The following is a 27448-nucleotide window of genomic DNA, read 5'->3' on the forward strand; positions in this document are numbered from 1 at the left end:
CTGTCACAGGGCTCTGAAATCATGGTATCAACTGCATGCCTCAGTCGTATGAAAACTGCTTTACAGCCCTGCACTCTTTGCCTTAGACAGGAGACCTCTGCTCCCAAATTGCCCGTGACAGTTTCAGAGGCTACTGCTGGCATTATGTCTCACTGGCACTGGAGGGTGACTTGGGTGATCCCATGAACCTGATGCCTTGATGGGCAACAAACCCAAAAAGCAGCAGTTGCTGCTCTAGATCCTGCTGCCTGTGCCACCGTGCAAGGGATACCAGCACCAGCAAAATCAACATCTGCCCTGTAATGAGAACAAGCCCAACACTTCGCAGCTCTAATACCTGAAATCTCTTAGGAGTCTGTATGGAAAAGAAATTACATGTAGTATTCAGGAATTGTCCTGCCAGGAACAATTCCTTACTTTCCTTCCCACTGCACCAGCAAGATTAGCTCTGAATCCACACAGAAAAAAAAACCATTTAATATAGTGAGGGTAGTATGGAGGTATATCCAGCTGCAGAAATTACAGACTATATGTATAAGGAAGTTTCTTCCCCTTTACTATTTAACTATTTTTATTTGGTGAATCTCAAAGTACTAGTTACTCTTTTGAGATATTATTGAAATACTACTCAAAGCCTGTTTCATAGAAAGCAGAATACTTAGGAGATCACTGAAGGGGCAAAAGTGATAAAGTAATTATCTGTAGAACTGGATTTAAAACCAACCAGATGGTACCAAAGAAAAGGCAAGAATGCTTTGAAGCATAAATCTGAGTGCTGATTCTTCCACTTACGAGAATTTACACTGATAATGAGCAGTATCAGAGATAATGAATTCATGAAAAATAATCTCGTATCTCAAGCCTTGTCTTTCTCAAAGCTGACTAATGTTTGCTGCTGAAATCTGAAGTGCTGGAAGCATGCATGTACAAGAGTATACTTTGAAACCTAGGAACTCAGTGTATAAAGCCACTTTACTCAGGATTGATGAAGATATTTCCTCTGCTCACTGCCACATAATGTACATGTTTCCAAACATCCATCTGCATTTGTGCTGTTTCATTGACAGTCACTGTCTTTTAATGTTTTCTGTCTTCAATGAAAGAATGAAGTTTGAGCTACAGGCTTCAGTGTTGCTTCTGCTGTTATTATTGCCTTATCCCCTGTAATACAAACTTACAGGGGACTGTGTTGTTTTGAAAACAGATTATTTCTATTCATATTTTTATTTTAGTAAGGCACTAGAAACATGGCTTTTTTACTTTATACTTCCAATACTTAAGACCTCTCTTTGCTGTGTTGAAAACAGGCACTGCAGAATGACTGAAGTATTTCCCCTAAGAAGAGTTCAACTTGCCTAGTCCCTAATCCTGTAATTACTTTTGCATGTATTAAGAGTAAAAACACTTCCCTTGTAGTCACATGGAGAAGGATATGCTGAATCATGGCCTTATATAGTCCAGTTTGTAGAGATGCTCCAATAAGCCACAAAAATAACAGTCCTTTTTTCATACTTAAATGAGTATTGTATCAACACAAAAGGTTTTTACAGGAAAACACTTTTCCACTAAGTATTATCTCTCTAAATGTAACATAAAAGAACATTTTAACCATCTGCTCAGGAAATACTGACTTAGCTTTTAGCCAAGCTTTTACTCCAAGTAAAAAAAAAAATCAAGATATGAATTCCTATTGACTAAACTACCAAACTCAGTGGCAAACATTTATGTATGTAGCATGGACTAGTTCTGGTAATGTGAAGACTTACAGGTCACTAACAAATTAAAAAAAACAAACCAAACAACTCAGCTGCGTAGAATTATCAGAAATTGCTTAGACTGGCACACAACTTTTTTAGCGTTCCAGTCACACACATGTTTTCTGGCTGCTTTTCCTGCTAAATAAATAAACAAACCATAAAGAAAACCTAGAAAACACTAACTAGCACCCATGTAGATTTTGTGAATCTTGCATATAAAAATAATATATAATAAAATACTTTTTCTCAGTCCTCACTCATGCACAGCTGGCCCCGAAGGATGAAGAATAAAATGATTAATGAATTTTTCTTTAGAAAGTTGATGAAAAGGCTTTTTATAAATTTTATATATTCCTGTTAATACTTTATACAGAACATTCTAAAATAGATCCAGTGTACATTTCTGCTGTTTTGGGTTCCACATGCTGTCTTGCAGTTTATAAAGTGAAGTGAGGTGGCTTCCATTAATGCTGCAATAAACCCCATGCAGTTTTTACTCAGTGGGCTTTGGCCACTCTATTCCCCTCCTCCCGTTTGTGTGTCAGTTGTAAATTGATTGAGAAATACTTTCTTTCATGCTTCCCCACTCTTGGCATACAACATCTTTAAAGATTTAAAAGAGATAGGGAAGCTAAAAAAGCAACAGGTAGGTAGGTAATACAGCAGATGGCTCAGTCTCCAGTTAAACTTGCTGAGGGTAAGACTGTATTTTTTTCTGCAGAGTGCAGGTGGAGAGGCTGTGAGTGAAAATAAACTTCTGAACACAGACTCCAGCACGGGATCAGTGGAAACTACTGCCAAGCCATTACCATTTAAAGACCCAAACTTCATCGTAAGTATATTATTTTAACAATTTGAAATTTCAAAGTTTTCCCATAAAAGACTAACTAGGATTCTATTTAACCATGTTCTTAGTGTAAATATTAAGAAAATAAGCTTAATAGCCAAAAAAAAGCTTAACAATTTTTAAGAAATTTACCTCAATCCATGTAACGCCACGGTCTAAAGTGCACAGTGTATTATAGCATGAAAATGGCACTGGTCCAGAGGCAGAACTGTTACATTAAATAGGACATCAAAATGGAACAGAGTAAGGAAACCTGTTAGATGCAGGTAAGTGTGGAAGTTTTGTGATATGGCATCTCACAAACTACCACAGCTAGAGAGGAACAATTAATGCTACAAATGCAGGAATCCCATGTTCCAGTTCCTAGTCAAGGCAGGCTACAAAGCAGTTCAGCTAGAAATTAGCCAGTCATTAGCAAATAGCATTTTTTTCCTCTTCTGGTCCCTGAAACTCTTAACACTCTTAACAGATTTGTGGTGTCTTCCAATCATTGCTAGATTTAGAAGTGAAATGCTCTGTGCTCCCTAGAAGTTTGGCCTGCCAGCATTCAAAGTCATGTAAACTCTTACAGCTGATGAAATGCAGGCTCCTAACACTCTGAGGGTTAAACTAGGAGAGAAGATGAAGAAGATTAGGTTAGTAATGCTGGGTTTGGTTTTGATATCTTTTTATCTTGCTGTGCCAAGGCCAATTCATTGGCACACTGTACAAATGCTTTCTAGACAAGCAAACCTCTCAGATTGCTGGTCCTAAGCCAGTACTTAGAAAGAAGGATTTCATCCCAGATTTCATCCTGTATGAACACAATACAATATCCCAGAGCACATAACTAGTAATCAGGCAATGCACAGCTCACTAAGCACAGGTTTGGCAGGGGGTATGAAATTAATCTCTGACATGTGAGTTGCTCTACATCTGCTTTGCAGACAACTTCAGTCATGAGAGGGGCATTCACACGACTGTATACTTTGCTCACTAATCCTCCAGCAAGCATCAGCATCTTTGAGAAATGGGGCTTATTGCAAAAGCTCCTTTTGTGCCCAGAGGCATCCCATGTAGCTTCCACATAGGATTTAAATATCCATGAGGTCCTGAGCTGATCCTTCAGTTCTTAGAGAGATGTCACCATTTCCAAAGAGGCGATACTTATGTCTGCATGCTTGAAATAATAATGAATGCACAGGGTCTTTGGCAACCGCTGCAGAAATAATAGACAGTTATAATAAAACCCATGAAATTGTCTCCTCCAATACAGTAACTAATTTGAGAAGAAATGCATTGAGTGCTAATCAGCATTTCGTTGGTATGACCTGGTAGTAATAATTTGGATGGATTTTTGCATCTTTCCAGCCTAATTGCCTTAAAATGAAGAAAATAAATCAAACAGTGTCTACATACTTGGCATATGTATGCCCAAGTTTGAACCATTAGCTCACTGCAGAGGATAGACTTAAGAGAAGAGAAGGAGGAAGAACTGACCTTTTCCTTAACTTTCTGATTAGAATTTACATCCTTTGGCAATGGGGAAGGGAAAAAAGAGTTTCTGACACTTGTGTAGAGCAATGGCTGCTGTAGAGTAGTAGCTCCACCTGTCCTAGCTCCAGCTTTCTCTGAACTTTGCTTAGTTCATTTGTGCTTGGCAGTCGTTGCCTTTTTGTTGTAAGTGTGTGAGATGATGCTCAGGCCCAGTTTTCAGGGGCATAAGTTCATATAGAAACAGAGGTTGGTTTTGAGAACACTAAAAAAAAAATCATTATGCCATGATTTGGGGGAAAATTCATTCAATTAATTTGAATTAGTAGTGTGGAAGTATATGTAGTTTCATCTCAGGCTGTAGCAGTCTCTAGTATACAACGATCTTTGGATCACTAAGGTGTTACCCTAAGAGCAAATATTTGCTTCTATGTTTTAAATCAGATATCCATCGCCAAAAACCAGTATATCATCAGCTCGTGAGCATCTTTCCTGAATATATCTTATGTCTACACAAAAAAAGCTTTCTCATTGAATCCTTCTTCCTGTCATCCTCATCAATTTAACTGGTTAATTTATAAACATCCAAAGCAGAAGAATGTTTACAGAACTTCACTGAGTTTCAATGAGGCTTATGGGGCAAGTAGTAATTATTAACAGAAATAGCAACTTCTCAATTGTAAGAACATTTTACTTTTCTGAAGTTAAGCTGTAAATCTGTGTCCTTTGATCATTTAGAAGTAGTACAGTATGTTGTGCAGCTTCTGTCTCTGGAGGGACATAAATAAATTACTCTGTAGCAATCACATTTGATAACTGCAACTGCCATTACAGTACCTGTAGCAAGCCTTCCATTAGTGTTTCTTTCAAAATGCAAAATTGTCTTGGCAGCCAACATTCTATTTATTATTCTTTTTCTATTATTCTGTCTCCTAGCCTTTGAAAGAAAAATAAAATTTCCAGAAAGTTTCTCATAGTATTCATTACATTTTACAAGATCTGTTGTGTTTTCTGCAGTTATGGATAATTTGTAAAAGAGCTGCACCTGAAACATGCCAAAAAAGGAGGGGGAAAATTTAGCTGTATAATCACAATTTTAGAAACAACTTCATAGTAATAAGTTCTAATATGATAGGAAGTACATACAGAATCCTGTAATCTCAGGCTAAGCCTAACCACATTGATTTTCTATTTCCATGTTAAAGCAGATTTTAATTTCCTTCAGTTAATAGGAAACATAGAAGCTTTGACACAGTCCAAAAAGCTTTGTTTTTGCTTGCAGCCAAGATTAAAGTGTACAGTATTGTAGCTTGCTGATGAAATAAGTGAGAATAACAAATGGTTCATGACAAGATGAGACATATCGGAAAGACTATGAAATAGAAGTGTCATGCTCTGAAATGGTATTCTTTTTTTTTTTTTTTTTTTTCTCTAAACACCATATTTTTAATTCTAGCACTCCGGCATTGGTGGAGCAGCAGCTGGCAAGAAGAACAGAACGTGGAAGAACCTAAAACAAATTCTTGCTTCTGAAAGGGCATTGCCATGGCAACTAAATGATCCTAGCTGTAAGCTGCTTAGATGCTTTGCATGTATTTATAAATAATAGAATCCACACAAATAACTTTCTTTAAAACTAACCTAAATTATTTCATCGGTGCATGCAGTATCCTGCTTGAACAAGGTCCAGTAGTACATTGAAGATTACTCCAATCACACTCGTCAGCTCTAAGTGGAAAGTAGGGGAAAGCAAATAATTTGGAGTATCATGGCAAAGTTCAAAGACATTTGAGGGGAGGGTTTCATGAGAAAAAATACTTATCCAAACCAAGTCAGAAACCCTTATTCTCATGAGGTATCGCCTTTTTGCTGGTTAGGTGCCTACTCCTCTGTGTACCGTCCAGAGGTCTTTTGGTGGGTGGCTGCTGCTTGATTAGCTCTATTTGAGCACTTTTCAAATAGTTTCTGCTAAGCCACATACCTGCAGTAGCTTAGACCTCAGCCCAAGCTTCCTATCCAGCTCCTTATCCTAGATTCTTGGGAGATTTAAGTCCTACATCCTCTCTTTAGTGCAGCACAGCTGAAACTACACTATTAGCAGTGCTGATTAGCAGTCCTAGCTGGTTACATTCACAGGAGCAGAGTTACAGCAGTGGTCTTAATCTAGATATTCTTCAAGTCTGCTTGTAAAGTAGGATACTACTGAATGTAGCTGCCAGCAGAATGCAATCCTCAGATTGTATTTAAGCAAGGGGAGGCATTTCAAAACTGAGCATATGCATATACTTTTTGTCAAACTTGGTGCTTTATCCAAAAATAGCTTGCTGCTTTTTGAAGTGTTTTAGATGCAACTGTTACAGAAAAATGCAGACTAGTGTGTTCCTGGCCATTGTAACTGACAGTGTGCTGATGTTGCTATTTCTACCATGCTCTGTTTGCAACGAGAAATTTACAGAACTTTTTATAAGAAGGATGGAAAAGAAATTCAGTTTCGTATTTAAAGTCAGCTGTCTGTGGCATTAGGGTCTTTTGAATTATGAGATGATGAGTTAGAAATTTGATATGGATGGAATATGAATTGAACATAGCATCTCAATGAGTTGCAAGGGAGATCAGGAAAGGGGAAAGAAATTAGTCAGGTACAAGATATTTTTTGTAAACACCCAAAAGTGAGGATTTAACTACTTAAGCATACCAACTGTATCTTAAAAAACATTTATGAATGATAATTACTATCTAAAGGGCACCAAAGAGCAGCAATTTCCAACCCTCAGTTTAAACATTCAGACAATTTTCTAGGTCATTGACTGGGCTTAAAGTGGTACACGCTTAAAGATTTAACTGATTTAGAAGATTACTTTGCTTTTCTGGATTATAGTATTTCCGAGCTGCAGTCTTGAGCAATGTTTCACGGTCTTAGCATACAGTGTGCATTTGATAATGGCTATTCTTTGCACGTGACTGACTGCAAGGGAATTCATTAAGACTTGAAAGAAATGGACACATTTCAAATGGCATTTTCCTTTTGGGGAGGGCAGTTCTGCTTGCTGAACTGTATTAATAAATGAACAGGATATGGCTGTGATTTACAGTGCTAACAGGATAAATGTTTTCAGAGGTGATTCTGCTTCGGATTTCTTTGCCTTAGTGTTGCTAGTTAATAGAGACCTCAGAGAGTAGGTTTATTATTTAGAATATATATATATATATATGACACCGAGTTTATGCTTTTGTTTCTCTCTAGATTTTAATATTGATGCTCCTCCTTCCTTTAAACCTGCTAAGAAATATTCAGACATCTCAGGACTTCCAGTAAGTTGTTGTTTTGGGATTTTTTCTCCTCAAAATTGGCGTCTCACCTTCCACAATGAAATAGCATTGGTGCCTTGTTTTGTAAAAGATGATATGCTGAGGTTCCTACTCAGACTTGGCCCTAATAATTAACCGGTGATTTGGACCAAACCCCAAATACTTGTCGCTACATCACAAAACCCTTAGGTTGTTAATAGATGTCAGGACAGACTGAATACCTTGTCCTGCCAAGTAACGCCTATAACACCTCTTTGTCACCTGTAGAATCTACATTGGTGCCCATTATTTCTAATTCTTAACATATCTGGAGGGAAAGCTGGTCGTCCACAGTCTCTGTGACTGTTAACTTTGCCAAGGTATAACCACACTGACTGAAACTTTCCATGCTGTTTGCCTGATGTGGATTTATGTCATTGTATCTCGTAGAGGAAGTTTTAAAAAGATGGCTCAGCAAGTTTCAATAATGAGATTAGGCAAATTTTTATTGTTTGGCCTCTTTTCCGTCAGGTAAAAAAAAAACAAACCTTGTTATCACTGCTCTCAAACTTTGCCTCAAACAAATCAGCCTGAAACAGACACTTGGCACAGACTGTTGAGAATTTCAAATACTCCTATGCTTCAGAGCTGAAAGTTGGAGTTTGGCAGATGTATAGCCTGTGTGTCACAGATGGGCTCTTTTATGTGTTTTTGTTAAAGAAAGGGGGAAAAAAATGAGCCGCATTTGACTTAGGTACATTTTGTATATGCTCCAGAAAGTCTTGGTAGTTACAATTTGGTGCCTGAATTCCCCAAAGATTCTGTTGGCACAAAACAGGAGTAAAATCATTGAATTCTGCCCAACACAAATTTGTATCTCCTGTCGAAATTGTTTCTATGTTACATGAATAATCTTTACTTAGAAGAGGTATTCTTTTCACCCCCAAATGTTAGTGATTTATTTTGCAGAAGCCTGTGCATTTCTTACAATTGAAGTGAATGGAAATATTGTATTTTGGAGTAAAAAAATGCTTAAGTAATGCTTACACTAAGTACCTACACTAATGAAAACTTTGTAATGTGAAAGAGCCTTGCACAGAATTTCTGTGGCACTTCCCGCAGTTTAATCTGTTTCTCACCCATAGGGCACTAGCCCACCTTCACAGGCTTGATATCACCTCCTGGAGATGTCCTTAAAGGTAGACATTTGTTATGCTGATGCAGGTTAGAATACCACCTTACATTCTGTGCACTGAATTAGGCAAAAGATCCTCATTAGAACAGAAAAAGGGTGAGCACTTTACTAAGGGCTGCCTTATAGTGGATATTTAGTGAAAGGCATCCAAGAATAGATATAGCACCAACTGTAATCCTGCACATCCTAGCATTTGATCTTGATTTGGTAGCATATGTTTTCTTAGACTTTATTTTTAAGTAACACATTTAAATAAGGCACCTAGAAGGTGGCACGTGTCCAGCCTGTTCCTCTGAATGTGGTTTGGAAAGGGAGTGAATTGCTCAGTAAAGGCTTGTAACCCTTTGTTTTCAAGAGGGAGTGGAAAAACAACATCTCCTTCACAGATGAACTGGCAGACAACAAATGGAAGAGACTGCTCACAAACCCAGGGAAGATAATTTCCTCTAGCCAGGCAGACTCCTGCTCCATCTCCAGGGAACCAGACAATGCTTGCCAGTGCATGTATTTCAAAACTAATCAGTTGTTGCACCTATAGTGAACTGATGATGGAGGTATAGATGGGAGAGGAGACCACATCCCTACCAGTTAAGGGTCAGTTAAACCTTAGAAGATTCTCTCAGTTCCTCAGTTTTCCTTACCAACACCTCTTTTCCGTCAGTGATTTACGTACTATAACTATTCTAGCTTAGTATAGATACTCTCTATACAAATGTATAGACGTTTCAGTGCTGCTTTTGTTTTCTTTTCTTCTCTTTACACTTTTTTTTTCTTAATTTTCTATCCTCCAATTGCACTGTGAGTCAAGTTTCCTATTTTACCTGGCCTGAAGATTTCTCCAGGCTATGATAAAATTACCACATTTAAAAAGTCCTTTTTTCAATTAAAATAGCTGAGACGGTGTGTCCTTTAAATTGCTAGGCTAGAAATGTTTCATAAGAAAGACTGAATATGCTTTCAAGATCGCTTCCTAGTAGGAGGATATGTGGGACAATAGAATACTGTAGAAATGCAGTATTAGAAAAATATCCCTGTATTTTCTGTGTAAAATATAAAAGCATTTGTGTAAGAATGTATTTTCTGTGGGAATGCTGGATTCCCCATGGGGGGAAAAAATTCCTTAGCATTACCCATTTAGGGAAGAATTAAATTGTCTACTAGGTACAAAAAGAGAACTGTATTAAAACATTTTCAGTCAGCGTACTTTCTCTTATATTAGATGCCACAATTAAATTCTACTGATCCCCTTCTCTTTCTGTGTAGTAGCACAAATGGAATTAAATTTACCAGTGGTCTCAGCAGAGCAGCCAATTTATATTTGTAAGGCAGCCTAGAATTCTAAAGCTAATATCTACTATATTGACACTGCAAAATAAACCTATTGTTTCCAAACTTGCAAGATGAGTATTTAGATATTTTAACATGCAAAACAGAGTAGTTTATTGTAAAGCAGATTTTAAAAAAGACCAAACCTTCAAATGTTTATGCTTCTCTTCCATTTCTGAAAATGGATCAGCCCTGTTACTATAGAAACAGCCTGAGATACCTAGTTTATTGTATTTTAAGAGCATGTGTCCATGGCCTTTGACTTAGTTTTCAAACACGACAGAGTTTTTTCTTTGAAAATTCATATTAATTTAATATTCTAATCTATGATCATTTCTGGAGTATTGGTGAAGTTTCTTTTCAGGCTGAAGCCATGGCATGAATGGCTGGTTACCATACATTAGTGTCTGCAAACAGGATAGCTCACTACATAATACCAGAACAGTGAAGAGCTGCCATAATATTTTTAACCTAGATTGGTGCACAGTACAACTTGCAGATATTGCTTGTTTACTCTATTACAGAATCATGCACATTTGGAAAGCAGTCTAATTGCTTAGCTTTTTGTTACATGAGGCAGGATGTAAAGAGTGAAATAAAAGTAAATTTATACCTGCTGTAACCATGAAGTTACCAGCAGGGATAAATTTGCTCCTAATGTTCTAACTTTGCCATTTGTTTGAAAACTTAATTGATGGCTTGAACTGTTACCTGACTACATTTAATTAACCTGGCAGCATTTATTTGTAAAGAAAACCAAGATACAAATATCACTAAATTTTCTAAGTCATATCAGACGAAATGATTGGCTGGATTGTTACCATGGTCAACAGGTGCTTTCCAGCATAAAAGTGTAGAGAGCTCTGCACTGTAAATGTGTGGCATGGGGGACTACTCCAGCTCTTCCTGGCCTTCCCTATTTTTAGTAGCAATGCCTTGAGGGCTCTCAAGTGCCTTGCAGCCTTGCCACCATGTTGTGCTAAAGAAAGGCACAGAGGACACTTTTGGAGCCACGGCAGGCACTTGGTAATCCAATGCCGAAGAGGCAGGGTTTGTCCTGGAGGCTGAGTGTGGAGAGGCAATGCTCTGATGCCTCCCTTCTCCCAGTGCAGCCCCTGGCCTACCCCTGAGCTCAGCCAAGCTCCAGGTTTCTGTAGCAACAAGGAAGGGGAGAGGATAGAAGGAAACTGGCACCGCTCCCAGTCATTCAGGGCCCAAATATAGCCGAGGATACAACTGTAGCCCAGGGTGAGCTGGCCAGGCTGCTATCCTTGAAAGCAGGCATCTGGAGCAAACAACAATGCTGGGTTCAAATCTCTTATCAGTTCAGTCACAGACCCATAAGCTGAGACTCCCTAGCTTTAACAACCACTTTAAAGTAAATTAAAAGCTAAGTTGTATGCAGCAAGAGAAAGGCAGTCCAAAGCTATCAGAGCACCCATAATTCAGCCTCTTTGTGGGTAATTTATTGGCAGCAGCCCGACTCTTTGGAGAGCTGCCTTTAGAGAGACTGCACAAGGCACAGAGTTGCTAGGGTGAGTTTAGAGAGTTGAGGAATTTCTTTTGCACTGTGTTTTATAGGAAACTTACTTCAGCCCTCTGTTATGTTTAATGCATTTCTAATCTTACTTTATAGGGGTCTGTTAACTTCTCATAAGTTCTCACATGAGGAGAAAGAAAAAAAGACAGACTTGTGGCCACATGGTAGAACAGCAGCGCTGTTACTAGGAAGAGAAACTCACTGTTTTGTGGTCTTGTAGTTAAGATACTTCTTTTACTATTATGGTTAGAAATTTTATTTGAATTGTATCTCTACCATTGTTTCTTTTTCAGGCAAATTACACAGATCCACAGAGCAAGCTAAGATTTAGTACCATTGAAGAATTTGCCTATATTCGGATGCTCCCTTCAGATGTGGTTACAGGATACCTGGCTCTAAGGAAAGCAACAAGTATTGTTTCCTGAGCAGACTAAATATTCTTGTATATTGCTTATGAATGGTGCTCATTTGGAGTATCATGACGGAAACTGACTGTGGGACTGAGATTCTTTAAAACAATGCATAGATTTTTACATCTGGAAGTAGTTGATGATACATGCATTTGAAGAACATATGGATTTAATTATCACAAATGCTGATGTTTTTTAGTTTGCCAATTTGTTAGCAATTTAGTTTGGTGAACAGAATAACTTAGACCTTGAGGATATGTATCTCTACTATAATGTCTCATTTATATTAATTTCTGTAAAGACAGGATTTCATCTCCACCCTGTATATTTTATGTGCTACTCTGGCTCAGAAGAAACTGTCATTTGAATTAAGGAAAAGGTAACAAGTTATCCAAATGTCTAAACCTGCCTTACCAGATGTGCTTGCCACTTGGCTATGAAGCTTGTCCCATCTTTAAAGCAAAGCTGAAATACCCAGCAAGTGCTGCTGTTGTGATGACTTTTCAGGGTTCTGTGGCACTGTGGAAATGAAGACACAAATGTTTGCCGACACAAATAAAGTTGGACTCAAACTTACTTGTAAAATGCATTGCTTTTTACATGTTCTTCAGTGTAACAGGATCCAATCAAATCACCGTGTAGCTCTTAGTCATGACACTTTCCAGTTTGAGGGCTTCATTTCATAACCTCACTATTCTTCTACCTTTCCTAGTGATTATAGTACTTGTACTAATTAGTATGAAGAAAGTACTAATTTTCCAGTCTTCTAAAAAAGATGCTAAAAAACAGGAGTTCCCCTCCCTGTTGGCATTCTGACACCCAGATGGCCTTCAGCAAGGCAAGACCTTCTACATGAGAGCACTGAACTTAGCACCATGAGACACTGAAAGAATACATGAGAACAATGGAGCATTGTCATACACTAGAAGGAGACTGAGTTTGCTGGGAGGATGGCTGACAGGTACATGCCAACACACTGGTGTAAGAATGACCATGACTTCCTGAAACTAAGTCCAGGGGAAAAGGACATTCTTTCTTTATTTCTGTCCTCTTTCTTATGACAAGCTACTGTCTTCCAACTTCTGAGTCTTTGTCCCAGCCTTAAAGTCCGGATGAGTTGTAATCTGGACTCCCTCCTCAGGCTCAGCTGTTCCTAGCCCCCAGTCACACAGCCTTCACTCCCACACTCCGTCAACAATCCTGCAGTGGTGGCTCTACAACTGGCTGCTACATGAGTTACCACTCGCTGTGGGAATGCTCTTTTCCCATGTGCAAAACTGCCAAGTGGAACACTTGTGCCATAGTTTGTTAGTCTTGGACTCCCCAGGTCACTGGGGAGGTGAGGTGCTGATCAGGGGACAGCGCTCCTGGCTCAGGAAGCTCCACCATGGACATCAGGATCCTGTACAAGTCACGCTTCTCTTTGCCTGCATTAGCAGCACACAGTGGTGACTATTCAGTGTCTAGGCTGTGTTTTGAATGCATATTTCTATAGACATGATAATAATTAAGATAATTTTTTTTCTGATTGAAAGAATAAATGTGCAGAGTGCTATTAATGCTAGTTTAATTTCAACTCCAGAACAGGAAAAACAATGATGACATACATTGATTAATGGAAGTTGGTGGGACCCATTCCTCAGTTTTTGTGATCTAATATTGCCAAAAACAAATTCTAAAAGTCTTTGACATGCTTTCAATAGATCCTTCAAAGCCTTAGATATCTGATAATGCTACAACTGTATCACAGTACAAAAAAGAATAAGACAGTATATCTCCCTGCATGCTAGCAAGCATCCAAGCCACATTCTCTTTGCATTGGGTTTTACAATGGATATTTTTAACTGAATTACATACTGAACATGTGTTTATAAGATAAGCTTAACACTGGTATGAAAAGGAAACAAGTAGAACTGCTATAAGATCATTTTTGTTTTAAATAAGCAGACAGCAGCTCAGAAAATCGATTTCACAAGCTTGTTCTCTCCCACAAATATTTTTAACATTCTTTGGGAATGACTGTGTAGGAGCCCTGGCTCCTCCACTGTCAGAAGTGTTCTATGCACTCCTGCACTCTATATTAAGATGTTGCTTCTCAGCTAATTTCTCCTGTGCAGCATTTATCCATCCTGTTTTCAAAATCTGTGTCTCGCTGAATAAATCAGCATGAGAAAAGCAAATACATCTTAAATTTGGCAAAAACAATAGTGACTCTTCTCTCAATGCTCTGTATCCATATGATGGCTGTGAGACTCCCTTGGCTTCCCTTCCATGTTTCTCTCCTTGTTGGCCTTTTGTTCCTAGTCAGTAGTACCTCCCTTTTACTCATTAGGTTGTGCAGGGGTCAAGCCAAGAGTGATGAATCAGCCACCAGCACCATTCAGCATTACGTCAATCAACAGCAGTTTACTATGTGGAACAATCAAACCAGGTTTCATTTAGCAGGAAGCTGAGGACAAAACAGATCTAGTGACCAACATGTGCAATGACATTCAGTCCTGCTGGGTTCCTTTTGAAAACAGCACATGAACCTGCTGCTCTCATCAGTACCTTCTATGAGACAACTGAGCAGTACCTCCTTCACTTCAGTTAAGAGAAAATATGAATGAGTGAAAAGCTTATCTGTGCCAGAGAACAGTTTTAAAATGTTTTAGAAAAAGTGAAAATTGAGAAGTACATTTATATGTAAAAGTACTTACAGGATATTATCTAGATAAACATTCATAAGTTGAATTAAAATTGAAAAGAGGACAAGAGAAAAGCTTTTGAAAAGAGAAGCAGCAATGAATACCATTTCAGACTTGGGAAGAATGTGCTTTGGATAATAGCACTGCTGTATCTCTAAAGCAGAAAGGCAGCAGTCAGGGTGAGGACTAATCTGTTAGAGTACAACCATTACTGTGTGGGAAGTATCACCTGAGTGCATTTCTTCACTCAGACCATGGATGGCTTCAACCTCACACACATTTGCATTGTGATGTTCCCTGTCATGCCCCTGTAAGGGCTTACAGCACACCAGTTGCTAAGCGCCCACAGAAATCCCACTGACATTAATGAGAAGTGAGCTTGTCCAGCAGCTCTCAAGGTGGAGTCCAGCTGGCAAAGCTTTAGCCTCAGTTTTTTTGGCAGGTGGAAAGCACGTTTTCCATGCCTCATTTGCATTATCCCAGAGGCCAAGCTCCTGTTTTCCTGTGCAGCTTCCTGCCCAACACACACCACTAGTCCAGTAAACACTGGAGATGGGGAGTTGTCTCCAGCCTGCTATGGGATTTTCTGTTTTTATTTAAGACTGCAGTAGCTTTGCATGGATCTGCTCACCCTTTAAGGATAGTGCAGGCAGCTGTTGTCCCAGAGCAGCAGAACCACTGTATCTGAACTGCCTGGTGTGGCCTAAGCCCTGGTGCTGCCAGGATGCTGTGCTGAGCTGGGGCAGGGGCTGGGCCAGGTAGGGTCAGGGACTACAGAGCCGGCTGCTCCCAAGGGAAGGGGTCTGCTGGCAGCCCTGAGAGGAATGAAGCAATCAACAGCTGCAGCTGCTGCCTCGGCGCTCTTTAGAGGAAGGGAAAACAGGGTGCTGGAACTCCAGGGCTCTTCCCTTGATTATTCACTGCTGTTTCAAACAGCAGGTGTGTGCCCATGGAAACTTCCTGCCCCAGCCCTTCCCTCTACTGCATCTGAAGTAGGAATGACCTTGGCCCTACATCCTAGAAAGCTGCAAAATTCAATTGAGAGAGGCCTTGGGCCAGCTCTTTTTGGAGCCCCTCCATTTCACTGTCCTGTATTTCTTGGCTTTCTCCCATCATAATGTTCTAGATCCCTATGGAATTGCTGTATATGGGCTCTTGGAGGACAGGAGTAGCAGTTGTAGCATCTCCACTCAAGGAGATGTGTCTTAAGCTCCTTTGACAGCAGAAAAGGAAAGTAAGCAAAGGGGAGGGGTTTTTACTTGTTTTTACTGGGTTTTTTTTTTTTTTTTTTTTACTTTTACAAAACATCAAACTTAAAATTAACCAGTATAAGCTTAAAAAGGTTTTTCCAAGTCCACTCTGTTAAGAAAAAAAGCTTAAAAAGCATGATGACAATAATTTTCCTGAAGGGCTAGGTAATCTCTAATAAATTCATGCAACAATAATTTATTACTAGGAAAATAACCAATGGATTTTTAAGGTCTCTTATAATCTCTATCAATGTATGTGGCTTACATTCTCAAATAGCACATAGCTTTTCTTCCTGAATCACTTCAAGTAAGGAGAGTTTCATAGACTTGATGTCAGGTTTTAGGAGGAAAACCCTGACTTAATGCTCTTCTAAACGTGAGTCAAGTGGTATCTGTATTGTTACTGAACATTCAGTCACACTATAATGGTCAGACAACTAATATTACAAGTCACAGAAATTCCTTCATAATTCTCTTTTTTGAGTAAGTATTCCCCAATGAAAGACCATTTTGTCTGTTGGAGAGTGAATGGTGGAACATAATAAAATAATACATCTTCAGGCAAGAAAAATATTTTAAGTCCATTTGGTATCTGAAAGTACTGCTTGACTCATTTTTGTATTACCTGAGAAGCTTAACAAACCCAGTATTTTCAGGTGACTATACTACTGTAAATCAGAGCCCACAGACACCAATAGCACTAAGCTCTCAGGAGAGGTAATAACAACTAACAAACGCTGTTTAAACTACTGTAGTAGTTTAGTACTGCCTGTGTAATTGCACATGGTTTATGACTTACGAGGTCACTTGTATAGATCATTGCTGTCTCTTGACACTGCAGTCTAAAATCAATAAATCTCTACATAAAAAGCATAGAACTAGTGGACTGGGCAGTAAGCTGGGGCTGGCTGTGGTTACTGTTTACCAGCGTGTTCTCCTCGGAGCTCCCCTGAGGTATTGTATGCTGACTGCTGTGGCTCTGCTACTTGACTCCAGCACACCCAGCCTTGCACCCCAGAACACAGCATCTGGCTCAGGGACTGCCTGAAGCCTTCTCCAATGTCCCCAAGCTGAGATGGAAAAACTACTCATCTCTCAAATGAAGGAATCGTTTACAAGTCAGAGCCCATGTGAATAGCTCATGTGAATCCAAAGCACAGTTTATGGTAAAGGAGAATAGGTGCCCCTCATGTGGGTACTTCTGTTTCATACAGAAGTAGAAGCAGATCATACACAAGCAAGTTCTCAGCATCAGGTTTTGGAATTTCTCAAGACAGCTGCCTACCCTTGCATGGGAAGAAAGTGTTTCCTGCCTCGTCGTACTGAAATAAATGGGGTGTGTGTGCATTCAGTGCCACTGTGTAGAGTTGATAAATGTACAGCAATTTATCAGAGAAGAGGGGAAGGCCTGGTCTGATACCTGGTGTGAGTTGGGCACTGAGCAAGCAAGGGTAATAGGGAGTTTTTGAATTTTTGCTTGATCTCAATTATATCCTGGGGGACAGCACCTTCTCTGGAGTGTCTTCTCCCAGGAGGAGGAAATGCCTTTAAAAGGACACCATAAACATGTACATTGCCTGTATACTGTGTGCCTGGTCATTAGTTCCATTATTAATGGATAAACGTGGTGCAAAGGGGAGAGAATTAAGGATCTTTCAGTAAATTATCTGTGGGCCCAAATCTTGTTCTTGCAACAGAGGCAGTGTGGGATCTGATAATAACCTTAATAAAGAAGAATCTCAGGAATTTCAGCCAGAGCTGGACCTAGACCAAGGTGGAAGGACTGGAAGTGGAACTGTAGAAGCAATTGCCCTGACAATATAAGGCTATGTTGAAGAGAAATCATTTATAAAACAGTTTGTGGTGTGATCTGTAATCCTCTGAAGCAATATATACAGCATTATAGTGGCCTTAATATTTGAAATAAAGAATATAAATAGAGCTTAAATGACCACTTCAAACTGTGCCTTTCAAGAAGGTGTATATATATGTCATAGCTGGTGATGTGAAGTCAATGGCTGATATCAGTCTCATGTGTACAAGTGGCAGCAGCTAGTAGGCACAAACCTTATTCTCCTCCAAATAAAGTGGCTTATGTTACTGAAACCGGTGGTAAAGCAAAATCAACCAAACATTTCTGCCCTCTAACAACCAAGAATTTGTTTGTTATGCTTCATCACTTCTACCAGGCTGTACAAAATCAGAGAGCTAAGAAATAAGTACCAGCAACTCCTTTCCAGTGTTATGTGAGCTATGTAAACTGATAATTACTACCACCATTTTAGTGAGGTACAAGGCGTTCCATGTCCATGGGTTTGGCCCGTGCCTCCTGAACCCTTGGGAAACAGCACATTGACCCCTCACTGTGAAACACAGCCCTGAAACACATGGAACTGCTTTCTCCACAGGGGTTTAATTTACCTAATAATGAATTGGAAGCCAAATTCTCTGTGGACCTTGAAATGTCCCTCTGAAGCATCACATTGGGACAGAGAGTGCAAATGCCATTCTTCCTGTACATATCCTGTATACAATGCCACGGGACACACAGACCTCTCCAGAACCTTTGGGCAGTAACTGTCATCCCAAGGCCTGTTTATATCTTCCATTAAAAAGTAGGCATAAGCCACAGGGATGATTTCTGGCAGAAGCAGTGGAATCCTGCCCTTCCACCTTTCACACACAACGTGCACTTAACAGATTCTTGATTAATGCCTCTAATTGTATGAACTGGGATTGCACCGCAGCAAAACAGTTATACACAGTCCTGGAAGGTCAGACATGCCCCAGGGAATGGGAGAGCTTCTTTGAATCTGTCAGCTGAAAGAAGAGACAGCTCATATGAAAGGACCAGGCTGGGTGCAGGGAAGCATCCTTACCCTGGGTGGTGGGATAAGGAGAACAGGGACTGCTGCAGCATCCCAGCTGTACTTCAAACAAAGGCAGTAGCCTACAAGAGCCTTTCTGCAGATGCAATCTGGAAGAGCTGCATCTGCTGCTGGGGGACAGACCTGGCACTGAGCTGCTCAGTTCTGCTGAGGTTGACAAGCCTCTGGGCATGCTCAAAGGCAAGAGCTTCAGATAGCTTGGTAACCTCCCAGGATCCAGTCAGCAGCTGTGTGAGGATAGAGGAATGCAGGTTTGGGCACAGGCTGTCTAAACTCCAGCCCAGATTCTACTGGGGATCTGCAGCTCTCTGAAGATTTGGGAATGAGTCTCACCAATTCAGCGGATTTTGATGCAACAGCTTTATCATCTGACCAGCTCACACAACACACTTCTTGTCACCAGGAGGCACCTGGTAATGCTCCCAGCAGTGATCAGAAGTGGTGAAACATGAGCATTAGAGAAGTAAATAATCGAGGTCAGACAGGGGTCCTCTTATCATTCTCCCAGAACTTTTCTGCCTGTGAGGCCGTGTCCCCATAACCTTCATGATCTGTGCTGCACTAGCCTTTATATCCAGCTTGTGCCAACCTGACATGGATAAGACATGGGCAAGGTTAAAAATCCTGACCTACAACATACATTTCTAAGGAGTTCTCAAAAGACAACCAGAATCCAGAAATAAGAGGTGTCCTAAAATTACTCCTTTGCACCTCTGTATCGCTATAAGTGGCAATGTTTTGGTAAGAGGAGGGCTGCAGACATGGCAGCTGTTGGAAGGGCTTCAGGGGCTGTTAGGACTCGTAAGAATTACAGATACAGTTGCCTGAACCCCTACAAATGAGTGTTTGAAGTAACAGCTGGCTTTTTGGGTCATACAGAAAGAGAGGCTTTATTTTGTCCTAAATAGCACGTATGAGTTTGATCAGGTACTAATTATATCTGAGCCAGGAAGTTATAATCTCCAAGGCATAATTAGTAGCAGCACTTTCCCTTGAGATGTGATTCCCTCCATCTCTCATTTCCCCTCCCTGCTCCAACAAACCCAATAAGCAAGCAACCAAAACCCTTCAGAAATCACCAGAACTCCGTGATGTTCATCTTAAGAATGACTGAAAAATACATGACCAATTTAATAAAAGGAAGGGTTTATACAGAATGAGTAGAATCCACCTGCAGATCTGCAGTAACTGCTTGCTGTAAAGAGAAGAAGAAAACTCCCAAGTGGAAAGCAAGAAGAAAAGCTGAAACCACAGGAGGAAAGCTAATGGCCCATGTTGCCAGAAAGGACAGACTTGTACAGAGGATAAGCAAAATACCAGTGTGGGTCAAAGCCAGAAGCCTCACCTGAAAATAAAAAATGGCTTTGCCATGGGGCCAGCCAGCTGTCCTAATATAGGACAAACATACTTCAGCAAGTGTATTACTGCTGCCTAAGGCTTGCAGTTACCATTTGAACTTAAACTATCTTAAGTAAATTAAAAAAAGGACACAAGTACACACTGAAACCCTCCAGATTTCACTCAAAAAGGTACATGGACACTTATTCTGTTCTTTTACTGTTCTTGTATAATTCTGTTCTTTTCCTGCCAACTTGTCTAGATAGGGATATTTGTCACACCATAATTATATCCACAAACCCCGAGTGTAAATGTATGTACAAATCCTGAGTGTAAATATATACATTGTAAAGATTTTGCCAGGAACTTAATAGTGCATGAGCACTTCAGGCTTATCTCTAGATAAGGACTTCCATTTGATACTGCTGAAATTAATTCTCATCTAGACCAGCCCACACCCAGAGCTGTGCAGCCCACATGTACCAACCTCCAGCCTTGGCCTCAGGCTCCTGTAGGAAACAGTGCTGGGGATGGCACAGTGATTACAGCCACAAGAGTGACAGGGTTTACTGAGAGATTTGTTTTTCTTTGCTCTGACTTCATACACATCTCCACACAGAACTCCCCCCACATGACATTTTTAATGGTACCTGTTATATAAAGAACATGACTGGAAAAGGCATCTGCATAACATAGGGTTGCACCTTATGAATAATTTATTGTAGTTAAGCAAAAGCTAGGGGATAAACTTTAGTTTTGTTTGCTAAAATATAATACCTGAAGATGCTAAAAAGCCACTAAGATACTGTCTATTACAAGAAATCTTGCCAGGACCAGGACATTCAAGCAGTTTATGGCCATCTCAGTTATCTGGGGAAAGGTGAAATGGGTCTAATATTTTTGAAGTTTTATGGGGTATTGAGAAATCCAGACATGTATTTTAATATTTAGAAAATCCTGAGATCAGCAAGACTATCGTCTGCAGATTTAACCACAACTTGGACCTACCTCTTAGCACGTCTAGAAGTCTTAAAATTGCTGTAAAAACAACAACAAAACCCCCACCAAATTACCCTAACCAAGCAAACTAAAAAACTCCAAATGAAACATAGTCTTCCTTTTTAATATGTACACATAACAATGAGATTTGTGCTGTAAAACATTTATCTTTAAATGACAGAGTAGAATATTATAATTAATGCTTTTTTCATAACCAAGCTAACTGGAAGTGTCTCAGTGGCTGATTTAAGTAACTTGCAGGTTTTTGCCTGCTGGTCTGCAATGTGTGAGAGGGGTAAGAGTATCTCAGAGGCTTTGCAAGACTCACAGGCTCACAAAGTTCTCCTCCTGCCTTCTAGATGGTCCTGTCACCCAGCTACCATCACATCTACCTCTCATAGTAGGATATTTTTTAAACACGAGTTATTTGGTTCAACAAAGAGGTGCTGCATGTACACACCAGTGCTTTTTGCTGACAGACACAGTTTTCAAATTTTAGCATTTCTTCTCTTGTTACTTGTCCTTCCATATTTGAAATTCAGGAAAAACAGGAAAGTAGGCCCAACTCTTCACAATACTTGAGATTTTTAATTGAGTGAGACATTGAAACAACTCTAACACTGTCTGCAGGGACTTTCAACTAAAAACATAATAACACAATGACTTCCCTTTTGACGGAAGAATCAATAATGTCAAGTGCTTAGATTTACACCTCCCTTCATATGTACAAATCTACACCACCATAACTGCTTTACACAGTTTGAGTATTTACTTTACCTTCCTACACCCCCTGTTAATCAAGTCTTATTTTTCCATGACACAGACAGCTGTCTTGAGCTTTTCTAGAAGCTGATACGGCACACTTTTGTTTGGAAACTACAATAAATCATGGATGCACAGCTAATGCAACAGCTACAGTAGAATCACTGCTCATTAAAAAGTAAAAATAGGTGGATTGTGGTGTGTGGTGCAGTGGTGCTGGGGCAGCAATACAGCACTGCTCCAAAATGAGAGAAAAACCTAAAAATGTTAAAGCCATTTATGACACTTATCTCCAGCAAAGACACTAATTTCAGGTATGTGGAACAAAGAACAGTGTACTTTATTCTTTTTTTCATCTTTCTGCTTCTAGATTGGGCAAATTAAAATTGTTTTCTTACCACAAACTTCTGGAGACATCATGGTGTAAGTACGTTTTTCTGAACTCTTGCGCTAAAAAGCAATCAAGCAGCTACTGAGCTTTGCAAGAAGGGAGTGGCAACTTGGTTCATAAATCCACCTTAAAACAAGTTACTTTGCAGGGAGCCAGCCTGGGTGAACTGAGGCTAGCCAAAGGAGCACTGCAAAATCTTTTCCCTTCCATCCAGAGCCAGCATAGCTCACTAAAGCCAGTATTTCACACATGTCATATTGATGAGCTTAGATTAAAAGACATGAACTTCGGTGGGTCTCATCACTACCTAAACCATCAGCTATATGCTGACAAGAAAAGTAGAGGCATGTTGTCCCTCTCTCCTCCCTCTCCATGGAGGAGGATTGCTTCTATCCCAGACAGCCGGCCTGCTGTCCTAGCCCAGCCCCAGCCCAGCACTGTGCCATGGAGGCTGCCTAAAACTGCAGTGATGGGAACCCTACCACAGAAGAAATGGATGTGCGTGGCTAAGAGGGAGAAAAGCAGAAAAAGGAAATAAACATGACTGTCATCCAATCATCCAATCTGCAATGTATCTTTTTCTACAGGAAAGCCATTTTGTTATATAGTAACCTTTTTTTTTTTTTTTTTTTTCCTCCCACGGCGGCCAAGTTCTAGCGGAGCAAAGCTTTAGTCAGTTTCTGAGAAAGGAACCAGAGGTTTGCTGCCTAGGCAGGGGCAGTGGAAGGGGGAAGAACTGAGCAAATACCCTTTGAACTTTTCCAGTAGGCTCACGCAGGACTCTCTGCCAAACACGCTCCAAGCCAAGCAGCCGGGGAGCCCAGGGGCCGATTCGGTGCTGTAGCGCGTCTATCTGAACCTCCCAGAACACGCTGGTGGCCGAGCCTGGTATCTGTCTGACACAAGTTTCCGGGAAAAGCCGTCCCTTGCCGCGCTCCCGTGCCCCATTCCCGCCGCCGAGCGCAGGACGGAGCCCCGGGAGCACCGCGGCCGCTCTGCTCAGGGGCGGTGACATACCGCTGGCACTCCGGGAAGCCAGCTGTCGGGCTTGGACACGGCCACAGTGACACGCACACACACAGGTGGCTCCGTCTCTTGCGACATAGGGTCAGGCTTGTTTGGAAAGGCTCTTGCTTTGCGCAGTTGTTTCTCTAGGGGTCCGGAAACACGGTGAAAAGCAGACCACTTGTTGGAATTAAATTCTGGTGGGATTTACTCTGCGAGAGCAGCTCCCTGGCATTTCTCAAGAGATCAGCCCAGGCCATCAACAACATTTTTTTGGTAGCAAAATCTCATTTCTGTACTACTTTTGAGGAACATTACAACCCAGACTTGGAAGCCACTTTGTGGCTGACATGCATTTCCACTGCAGGTTTGGCCAAAGTCCCACTCCCTGCTGACTTCTGTTGCAGGACATTTCTGTTGACTTCTGTCTCCTGAAGTCTTCCTGATTCTGTTGCCAGGGTCTGGCACAGGCTCCTTGTGCCCTGAAGTAGGGACTCCCTGACTGAAAGAGATACTTGCTAAGGTGTGGGGCACCTCTGGATGTGTGCAGTTTTGACTTTGAACTGTTTCTCAGCTGGTTTTCACCTCTTCTTGATTTTTGGTGTAGCACTGATTTTAACATGTTTGCTGCTATCTTTTACCTGGTGGTATTTTCCTCCTGTGGGAGAAAGTGTCACTATTTTAAACCTATTGGAGGGAAAAACAGAAACTAAGAGTTAAGCTCTCTCTCAGCAACAGGGGCTCTTTTCTTTTCTGGATGGTCTGCACATGCTTCATTGCTGTTAATAATTTTACTCTGAATAAAATTAAATGGAGACCCCTACCTGCCAGGCCTGAGGCAAGCAATTTATGCCTTGAGTCGGCCAGCACGTCAGACATTGCTTGTAATGCTGATTCTTCTTTGCCAGCACTGTTTGATTAGGATGCAGGAGGGAGATGCTGCAATTAATGATGGCAAATGCTGTATGGAAAGGCATATTTCAGAAATGGAAAGAAAGCACTCCAAGTTCCTCCAGGTGGGGACTGGGTAAAATAAGGTTGCAGAGCTCAGCCTCAGTGGTCACTTCCCTCCTGTTTCCATCTGCAGGCTTCGGCCAACACGAGGAGTGATTCACAACTTGGAACTTGTGTCCCCCTCACCCCCTGCCTCTTTTTCATCTCTAGCCTGGCAGGGAAAGGCTTCCCACATGATCCTTGAGCCAAATCCAGCTGGAACTGCAGTTGTCTCATGGTGGTTTCATCCCAAATATCTTAGTTGCTATGCTGCCTTCTGTAGTTAGGAACTGCTAAAATTTTCTGTTTTCTTAATAGAATGCATCTCTTGATAGGCACAATGAATATGGAACTGGGAGCACAACTATGGCCTGAGGAACAAAAAGTCCAGTATTGCACAATTGGTTCGCATCTCTTGCAAAGATTTCATTAGTAATGCTCTCCTGGAGTTAAACAAATTCACTGCCAAGTACAGTAACTGAAGTATTCAGTAAGTAATTTGTTGTACTTGATACTTCTGACCACAAATGGATAACATTTTTTACAGTCTTTTTTAATAACCGTGTGGTAAAGAAGTTCAATAAAATCTCTTTTTTTGCGTATGGGTTGCTGAATCTTACCAACATCTCCAAGCATTTTTGTTCAGGATTCAGATATCCTGTGTGACTGGTCACCAGTGTTAAACAATATGGTTTCTATTCCTTACCTAAATTGTTATAGAGATCAGAACTATCTGAAAAATTTAAAAAGGCTCTGAAAGGAGGTATAGGGAGAGAGTAAATTTTAGAAAATTCAGCAGTCTTCCCTCCTCTTGCAAAAGAAATTACATCATATAATGCTGGACACATGCAGTTCAGAATTGAAAATACCCTCATTCTTTCTGTGCTTGAAGATACACCTTCCAAGATGATGTTTTACTCGAGACATCTACTCCAGTTCCTTCCTTGTGCATGTATACCTCATTCTTTTTATTGCAAAAGGTGTATTTACTGCTTTGAAATATAAATGCCAACTTGAAGGTTCACAGAGATGCTTACTTTCATATGGCACATACTTCAAACTGCTTTACATATTTACTGGTTCTCTGATTGGAATTGTCTGCTTTATATCATGGTGTGGCTGGCTAAGTACACCACTCCAGGTGTGGAAAGGGCATAAGCGTGTCTAGGAGCCCAAGGGCCTTCTTGATTACTGGGAACTTCAGATCTCACCTAGTTCAAAGTTCTCTCATTGACTTTTTGCCACCACAAAGAACAGCAATGAGCTGGAAGCAATTGAGGCCCTTTGATGTGGTGTCCAGAGGGAAGTCTCCATCTGATGAGAAAGTCAAACAGGGGCAGACTGTCATCTCCTGAGATTTCTGTATTCTGTGTTTTTTCTGCTAAAGAATGTGTGTTTAATGCCTGAAGGAGAGGAGACATACCATGTGCTTGTAGGCAGAGGACCTCTCTTTCTCCTCTACCACCCATCTGTTTATCCTGCTTTTGTGCGCCCTGGTATTCAGGCTAATGATTATTAAAACACATCCTAAGATGTATCCATTAGATAACAAGATTAACACCCAAATTCAAGCAAGAGCAAAGTCAATGAACTAAACTGTCAGCCTGTCCCAAAAACCTTATCAAAACAAACTCCTGTCTGTGGTTGGAGGCAACTTTATATTTCACCTTATAATGCAAGCTCTGTGACTTCTAGAGACTGCCTAGGATACTAAACTCACAGCTTCCATTAGGGTGTTATTTCTGGTCAACTTAGCAAAAGCAAAAACAAAACAAAAAAACAAGCAAAAAACCAAACAAACCCAAAACAAAACAAAAAGACACCTATATTTTGAGTGTTAAGGCCTGTAGCCTGCATTGATGACTGGTGAATATACTGTTTATTAACCTCAAAGCAGTAACTACTTTGCTTCCAAGCAATTTCATAGAATCGTAGAATCATTAAGGTTAGAAAAGATTTCCAAGACCATAAAGTCCAACCTCCAACTGAACACTACATGCCCCCTAAACTATATCACAAAGTGCCACATCTCCTTGTTTGTTGAATACCTCCAGGGACTCCACCATTTCCCCGGGGAGCCTGTTCCAATACTTAGCCGCTCTTTCAGTGAGGAAATCTTTTCCAACCGGAGCATTGCCTGGTATAAAAAGGTTTGAAAATTTCTGCAGCATGTATGCAAGCAGCCAGCATTGCTGTATAGGATAGTTTTCCATAGCTTCACAGAACAGATAAGGAACAGTTCATTCTGGTGAAACCTCTAGAAATACAGTATTGTTGTTATTGGTCTTTAAATGGTAGCTGTCTCTGAGTGCTGGCTATCTATAGTAACACTGCATCAAGCTTAGTGATCATGGATAAAGTTTAAAAGTCCATGTTTCATTTATTTACACTTACATAAATTTACTTAAGATATAAGCCACCCTTAGCTTTGTATTTTTAATTGTGAAAATATATTTATGCTTCAAATAAATATTTTCCTCAGAATACACAGGCTGCCACAGAACTTCAGCTGTAAGGATGATGCATACAAGCCCTCAAAAAGTGAGGCAAATAACAAATAAGGAATATGCAGTGCCAAGAGTCAAGTACTGAAAAATATAACCTCAATAAACCTTGCTTTACATAACCAGCTGTTGGAAAAGCCTTTCATATGTTGAAAAGAGATTGAATAACAAAAGCTGAATCCTGTCTGCCTTTGCTACTTATACAGGTAATCTTCTGGGGGCTCAGATGACTTAAATACTGTGTTATATAAATGAAATTGGAAGTTTAAACACCCTACGTGGGTGTCACAACCTCTACAATATTCTAAATGCTTTCTCAGATAAATCATTTGGTCAACTTAGAATGTTATATCATCAAAAATTACATCTTTCAAATGAAGATTCAGTTAAAAACCCAAACAAAATATCTTCTGCATATGAGGTAATAGAATACATAAATTAAGCTCTTCGAAAATTGTGAAAGAAGGAGATACTAGTAAGCATGCATATCATCTGTGCATAAATTCAGTAAAAATACAGCGTGTGGTATGAATGGAATCTATTATCAAAATGCATTTCCTGGGCACCAAAGCAGAAAATATGTTATCATTTGGTGGAACCAGTGTAAAGAAGTATCTTCCAAAGATTAAAACAATCTACAAGGGGACCTTCCAGTGTCTAATGGGACTATGTGTTTAACAATTTTTCTTTCTTCATATTGGTGTTTGAACTGAGTCACACACATTTCTCTTAAGGTGACAGTTTAGAACCTATTTATAGACACTTATCCTGTCTACATCATCTTGTTTTAATTAA

The 27448-nt window shown here is 40.2% G+C and overlaps 1 protein-coding gene across 1 annotated transcript in view; it reads left to right on the forward strand.

Moving 5' to 3' along the window:
- INO80C (INO80 complex subunit C) overlaps positions 1 to 12412 on the forward strand; it is a 30363-nt gene extending 17951 nt beyond the window's left edge. The window contains 4 exon segments of the mRNA XM_066327123.1: positions 2479 to 2589; positions 5534 to 5645; positions 7322 to 7389; positions 11720 to 12412. Coding sequence (XP_066183220.1) covers positions 2479 to 2589; positions 5534 to 5645; positions 7322 to 7389; positions 11720 to 11851 — 423 coding nt within the window. The 3' untranslated portion in view covers positions 11852 to 12412.
- Positions 12413 to 27448: the final 15036 nt, after the last annotated feature.

The sequence above is a fragment of the Sylvia atricapilla genome, chromosome 1 (assembly GCF_009819655.1).
Source record: "Sylvia atricapilla isolate bSylAtr1 chromosome 1, bSylAtr1.pri, whole genome shotgun sequence".
Classification (NCBI taxonomy): domain Eukaryota; kingdom Metazoa; phylum Chordata; class Aves; order Passeriformes; family Sylviidae; genus Sylvia; species Sylvia atricapilla.